Source organism: Coffea arabica, chromosome 6e (genome assembly GCF_036785885.1).
Source record: "Coffea arabica cultivar ET-39 chromosome 6e, Coffea Arabica ET-39 HiFi, whole genome shotgun sequence".
Lineage (NCBI taxonomy): Eukaryota > Viridiplantae > Streptophyta > Magnoliopsida > Gentianales > Rubiaceae > Coffea > Coffea arabica.
This window is the reverse complement of record NC_092321.1, coordinates 51,031,216-51,038,099: the sequence shown is the minus strand read 5'-3', so window position 1 is coordinate 51,038,099 and position 6,884 is coordinate 51,031,216. Positions and strand designations below refer to the sequence as shown.

The window sequence follows — 6,884 nt, the reverse complement described above, 5'->3', positions numbered from 1 at the left end:
TAGAAACAAAATTAAATATAAGTGCGTGTATTATAGGAAATGCTTACTACCTTTACCTTAGATTCGTCCTCCTTGTCCTTTTCCTCACCCAGTTGCTCCATCCTTAAGATTCCAAGCCATTGGGTTTGTTTTCCATCATCAGATTCCTGTCAATTTTGATTGATTTTACTCTCCAGATTGAGCCCTAATTTGGCTATTTGAACACAACTGCATATCATTCAAATATCAACTAGAAACAAAATTAAATATATGTCTGTGTATTTATTGGAAATGCTTACAACCCTTACCTTAGATTTGTCCTCCTTATCCTTTTCCTCGCCCAATTGCTCCATCCTTAAGATTCCAAGCCATTTGGTTCGTTTCCATCATCAGATTCCCGTTGATTTTGCTTAATTTTACTCTCCAGATTGAGCCCGAATTTGGCTATCCTATTTCACTCTCAATTGTTCTCCTAATTTCGTCCTTTTAATTATGTTTTTTTATTTTGTATTGTCTCATTAGAAGGATCCTCAAATAAACTTCCTAAAATGCCTATGAGTGGTTGTTTGTTTGCTTGAAGAACAAGATGTTTAGGGACTAAATTGACATTGATAAAAAAAAAGTTTAGAAACTAAATCGTTCTAATTATTCTTCAAATTATTTAAGTTATTCTTTTGTGAAGCCATGTATCAAAAGGAACCAAGAAAAATCTTTTGAGGCCAGCATGTATGCACACATAATGTTTCATGTAAATTAACCACAAAATTGATACTTCCAAGGTTTTGTTATTTTTTTTTCGAGTAACAATAATAATTGTATAATCTATTCTATTCTAATCTAGAGGAAAAGGGAAATCTAAAGAGACTTGTGTGTTAGGAGTTAGTAGGTATACAAACTTAATTAAACCAAGAAAATGCTATGATATCACCCTTAAATTATTTTTGCTGCAGCTTAAGAAGGGATTTAAGTCCCTCTCCCTGAAACTCAGTGGCTTCCCAGGGTTTTGTTATGAATTTTAGCTTTTAGTATCATGGTACTAATTCTTTAAGTACACCAAACTTTAGACCCCAATATAAAGTTGTTAATACCAAACTTAGGGAAAGTGACAGATGGAGGCTTTCCCATCCAAGAAAGGAATCCCCAAACAATTCATCTCTACTCTTCCATCGTCATTATTATTCCCTCCTAAATCAGACTCCAACAGCAACCACCACTTGAAAACTTTTAACTACCCACCACTCCTCTTCCATTCTCAAAACAGCAGCTTCTTCATCCAAATCCCAATCTAACTAATACAAATTCTTGCTAAATCCTTACAACAATGATCACCAAAATTTTCTTTGTCACATTCATTTTAACTTCTATTCTACTATCTCTTCTCTACATTCCCACTCGGCTGTCCCACCCCATCACCATTTTCAGGCCACCCAAAAGCTTCATCATCCCAAAAACCAGCAAGCCATATCCAGTGACTTTTGCCTACTTGATCTCAGCATCTACAGGAGACACTGTGAAACTTAAACGCCTATTGCGCGCCCTGTACCATCCAGGAAATTACTATCTGATACACCTGGAAGCTGATGCAGAAGACTTTGAGCATAAGGAGATAGCAAGATTTGTGTCCAGTGAGCCTGTTTTTAGCCAAGTTGGCAATGTTTGGATTGTTGGAAAGCCTAATTTGGTTAGCTATAGAGGTCCAACCATGCTTGCCACCACTCTCCATGCAATAGCTATGCTTCTTAGGACTGCAAAATGGGATTGGTTCATCAATCTCAGTGCCTCTGACTACCCTTTGGTAACTCAAGATGGTATGGTGAGTGGCATGTAACATATTGTTGTTTTAATTTTCAGTATCTGTTTAACTTTTATGGAGTTCTTAGCAGCCCTTTTATTCTTCTTTCAAACTCGTGTCAATTCTAAGAAACTTATATGATCCCATTTTATTGGCGAAATCTCAGATCTGATGTCAGCATTTGCTAACTTGCCAAGAGATCTTAATTTTGTTCAGCACACTAGCCATTTGGGCTGGAAAATGTAAGAGCACATTCTTGATTTCTGAATCATTAGAAATGGAATTTGGTTGTTGAAGCCTTAAAGGTATTCTAATTTTTTATTATGAAATTTGAGATGGATAATTGATAACTTTCTGCAGGAATAAGAGAGGAAAGCCAGTTATAATAGACCCAGGTCTGCATAGCCTTAATAAATCTGAGATCTGGTGGGTTATAAAGCAAAGAAGTCTCCCAACTGCCTTCAAGCTTTTTACAGGTTTTAATTCCAATTTTCTTTTTCCTTCTTAGCTGCAATGTATTCTGTCCACCAATGTGATTCCTGATGACACAAGTTTCTAGATGGTGAAAGTTTCGCTTAGTTTCGTACATAAGCAATGTCTATAGATGCATAATCTTGCGATAACTAGAAATAAAAATATTCCTAACCAAGGGGCAAGAGATCATATTAGAGGAATAAAGAATTTGGTGGGGGAATTTGTGGACCCCTCAGACCAGATTGTGAAGAATTTCATGTTCTGATGTTGTGGTTTATGAGATGGTACAAGTTTATCATCTAGTAGGAAGATTTAAGTACTTGATATGTCATCAATTTGTTGTTAACATGAAAGATAATTAGTTGAGTATATAAATCAAATTTTGTACCTTATCATGGAGCCCATGTGAAATGGTGTAGCATATCAAGGAGTGACCGAGTGAGAGTTTTATCATTAAAAAGTTAGAATAACAGGCTTATCCTTTTCCAATGAAAAAGTGCATTTTTATAATAGGGTAATTAATTGGTTTGCTGTGGCGCAAAAACTGTATATATGCGTTCTTTCAAATAGTTCAATTTATTCTTCATATCTTCTGCAACTATTTCACAATTTATTACGACCTTGAGTTACAATTATGCTTTGAAAATGAAATTTCATCGAATTAGTGCAAAGTTAAGGAATCTCTACTTTTGAATCGACGTGAATTCCTACTTAGATCAAGAAATTTTATCCCACCATGGCCTATCTAGTGGGGTGGTCATAACTTACTTGGCGGTTTCTCCAAGCAACCAATGGCGTAAAACAAATGGAACTGCTTGGTAGGTGAAATCTATTTTGGTTGGTTGTTACTGGTAAGTTCGTTGCTCAGTTAAGTATACTCTGATGAATTGGATAGTTTAGTCATTGCATTATGCTCTCTCCACATGGATATAGAATGTACAAGTTCTGGGATGATAGGAAAGAGACAAAACTAGACAGCACGAAGCTTCTTCTTGAACGTACAGGCAGATGTACATTTTTCTTTTCTCTCTCTCTCTTTTCTTTTTTGGGGTTTAACTTTTAGGAGCATATGGCCTTTGTGACGAAGTACTTACTCAACCGGTAGTGAAAAGCAAGAAAAGGACACACTAAAACAGAACCCAGAAAAATTTTGTGCAAATCTCCTGTTGCCTAATTTTAATATTTTTGTTGTGCCAATTCAAGTGAAAACCAAAAACAAGGGATATACATATTATTAGCACTTCTTTCCCTTGTTTCTTGGACATTGGTTACCTTAATCTCATGACAAGTTTCCCTTCTTGTACTTGATATGTCATTTCCAAAATCAAAATGCAATTAAAAACCAAATAACATGCACTAATTAATTTGTTTAAATTTATCTTAACAGACAAGCCTAGTCTACATAATTAGCTCTACATTTTGTGCCATTGAAACAAGTGAGAGTAGAATAAACTTCTTTGCCTTGCAATTTTGTGGAATAGGGTAGCTAACTATGGTGGATTTCTCGATTATGGCAACAATTGGTCGTTGATGAAGCTCAAAAGGGTTGCTGCATTTTTTTTATCCTTAATATAAAGAACGTACATTCTACAATATTTGGGGCTGCAGAACCTTATTTTTCATTGTCTAGGGATATTGCCAAAACTCAATTTTTTGATGATATATACCAACTTACCCTTCCCAACTCATCGTCACAATTGGACTTGGGAGGGGTAGATCATTTTTTCACAAAAATTGCTGTAACTGTTAAAATTTGAGCTGTGACACTATTATTTGTCTTTTCCATTTGCTTGTAAAATATTAAGCATAAAATTCTTATTATTGTATACAGCAAGGCAACTCTAATATATATCAAAAAAATATTCAATTTAAATTTCTATTTACAGTTAGTAAAAATTGTATCTTTTTAACAGTCTTCTTTTAAAATGAAGGGGGGTTGAGGTAAAAAGAGAGTGATAAGAATGAGAACAAATGCTATTGGTAACTGTGGTATATCGCTCTGTCTGAATGTGCTGTACAATTGACTTCAGCTTTCCCCATTTGAAAGTTTGGGTCACATTTCTCTAGAACAGACCATCTGGTTACATAGTCTACAATAGGCGCATGCTCTTGCTGATTTTCACGTGCTTTCCTGATTGGACGACTGAGGGCTTTCTTGATTTCTGTTCATAGATTCTGTTCCGGAATAAGTTCATTGATCAGAAAGCTTTTTGGTTCCTAAATTATGTGTTGATAACACAACATGCAGTGTCAGCAATAGTATTTGCTTACTCTTATCGTGAAATACATGCTTAGGTAAAATCTTTGGTAATTTTTTAAGATTTAATTAATGTCCTCTAACAGCTGCACTTGTTGTGAGGTCTCAAACCTCGGGATCCATAAATTTTGCAGAGCTCTTAGATCGGAAATTCTTTTCAATGACTTTGCAACATTCATGAAAAATCAAGGGATGATAGAACGTCACACTTGCTACTCTTTCCTATTCCGGCTTTATGAGTGGAATGTAGTTTGAAATATTATTTGGCGTTACTATTAAACTTTGTCCGTCAGGCCTTATGTTTTTTGTTGCTTTTTTGTTCCCTTAATTGACATAACTTGATAAGAAGCAGATAAGCAAATACTAGAGTGAGATTGGGCTAGTCTACTTTCGTTGAATGACCAGATGAGAGAAAAAACGGTTAATCAAAGATACTGAAGTCAAGAAGGGTCTCTGAGCAATAGCTAGTGACAATTGGCAATTATCGGTGACAATTGCTTGAAACAATTCATGTTGGAGATCTTATCATTTAAAATTTCAGTAGTGAATATTGAAAGTTGGATAAATTTTTAAATCGTAGTAGTTCTGGTGGATGAACAGTACCTGTTTATAGTAACTTATTGTTTCATTAGAATAAGCGCAGGGCTGCATTTATCTTCCCCAAAATATTGATATCATATACTGGAAATGAGCACACAAAATTACAAAATGACACTTGTAGTCTTTGAAGTTGAGACTGCTAATTCGGTTTAAAACTTGATCTTTATCAACAATAAAATTGTTGACTGTTTCATTTGACATCATGAAGGACCAAATTGTAAGTCCATTAGTCATGATCCTACCTGGTTTCTCATAATACTGAGAAGTTTGACTGCGGATGGACTAGATAAGTCGGAGATTCATTGATATCATTTGCTGGTACTGATGACTAATTAGCAGGTTTTTACTTTCGCAGGATCAGCGTGGACATTTCTATCCAGATCCTTCTCTGAATATTGCATTGCTGGTTGGGACAACCTGCCAAGAACCCTTCTCCTTTACTACACAAATTTCGTTTCATCTCCTGAAGGCTATTTCCAGACAGTAATATGCAATTCTGAAGACTACAGAAACACTACAGTCAACCATGATCTTCACCATATTACATGGGACAATCCTCCGAAGCAACATCCACGGTCACTTGGGCTAAAAGATTATAGAAGAATGGTCTTGAGCAATCGTCCATTCGCTAGGAAATTCAAGCAGAATGACCGTGTTCTTGATAAAATTGATCACGAGATTCTCAAAAGACACCATAGACATTTTACTTATGGTGGATGGTGCTCCAAGGGGGCTGATGATCTGAGTCTTTCATGCTCAGATTTGCAAAGTGAGAATTATGGTGTTCTGAAGCCTGGAACAGGTGCTCGAAGATTGAGAACTTTATTATCTAAACTGCTCTCTGCTCAAAACTTGAATAAGAGGCAATGTAAATGATTTTTGCAAATTATGTTCAGTAGCAGTGATGGTAGTTTTCTGAGTCAATTTGCGACAACTGTATGGCTAATTGCTTAACTTCTTATATAAGTTCATAATAATACGAGGATAAGAAGTTGCAGATCTTAAGGAGATGTTTGGTGAGTGGGTTTTACCCAGGAATCGGCATCAACTGCCATCATACCTGAATATGTTGTTTGGTTAAGGTCTATAATAACGATTCAATCAGAATGGTTAACCGCACTGTGGGTTTTCTAATTTTCCTCAAGTTTTGCTACTATTAAAGTGAGGCGAACTTCTAAGAATATTGTCTATACAAAAAGACATCACAAAAGTGGTGTTGATTGAGTTTGTTTTCTAATTAAAGGTCGCCGCAATTGCCATTTTAGTTTTCATTAAAAAATTGATTTAAATTCTTTTTTTTTTTATGTTGAGAAAGTAAAAAAAAATGTTTTTTTTAATATGTTGAAAAGGCTTCATCGCCCATGTGACATGCAGCAAAGCCTTTAGTCATATACATTGATGCGGTCATTTTTTAGCAACAAGTAAACCCTAACCCTAAAACCATAATCTGTAAACACTAAAACGCTAAAATCCTAATCCGTAAACCCTAATTCCTAAAACAAAAATTCCTCTAAAAATTGTGCTATGTTCATAACTAGTGATTAATCCTCCTTTAAAAATTCCTTTAGCTTCAATTGAAAATAAAAATTAATTTAAAATGAAATATGTTGAAATCATCCATTTTTCAATTTTTTAGTTTAAGGTTAATTTAAATTAAGATAAATAATGCAGCATTCAATGATAAATGGATACAATAACTAAATTAAAAGTTCAGTGATAATTAAACGGAAGTTTTGATAAGAAAAAGTCCTAAAATCTGAATATCACCCACCAACGTGCCTC

The 6,884-nt window shown here is 35.0% G+C and overlaps 1 protein-coding gene across 1 annotated transcript; it reads left to right on the top strand.

Annotated features, from left to right (window-relative positions):
- The first annotated feature begins 1,133 nt into the window (after positions 1-1,133).
- On the top strand, positions 1,134-6,110 carry LOC113695137 (beta-glucuronosyltransferase GlcAT14A). The gene is made up of 4 exons (XM_027214126.2): positions 1,134-1,787; positions 1,938-2,013; positions 2,132-2,247; positions 5,458-6,110. The coding sequence occupies exons 1-4, from the start codon at positions 1,301-1,303 to the stop codon at positions 5,976-5,978; spliced, it is 1,200 nt and encodes a 399-aa protein (XP_027069927.1). The 5' UTR covers positions 1,134-1,300; the 3' UTR covers positions 5,979-6,110.
- The last annotated feature ends 774 nt before the right edge of the window (positions 6,111-6,884 follow it).

Excerpts from the sequence above, each read along its gene's own strand:
- LOC113695137 (XM_027214126.2), top strand. The coding sequence starts at position 1,301 with ATGATCACCAAAATTTTCTTTGTCACATTCATTTTAACTTCTATTCTA. Across the intron at positions 1,788-1,937 it reads CCCTTTGGTAACTCAAGATG|ATCTGATGTCAGCATTTGCT; the intron begins GTATGGTGAGTG and ends GCGAAATCTCAG. Across the intron at positions 2,014-2,131 it reads AGCCATTTGGGCTGGAAAAT|GAATAAGAGAGGAAAGCCAG; the intron begins GTAAGAGCACAT and ends AACTTTCTGCAG.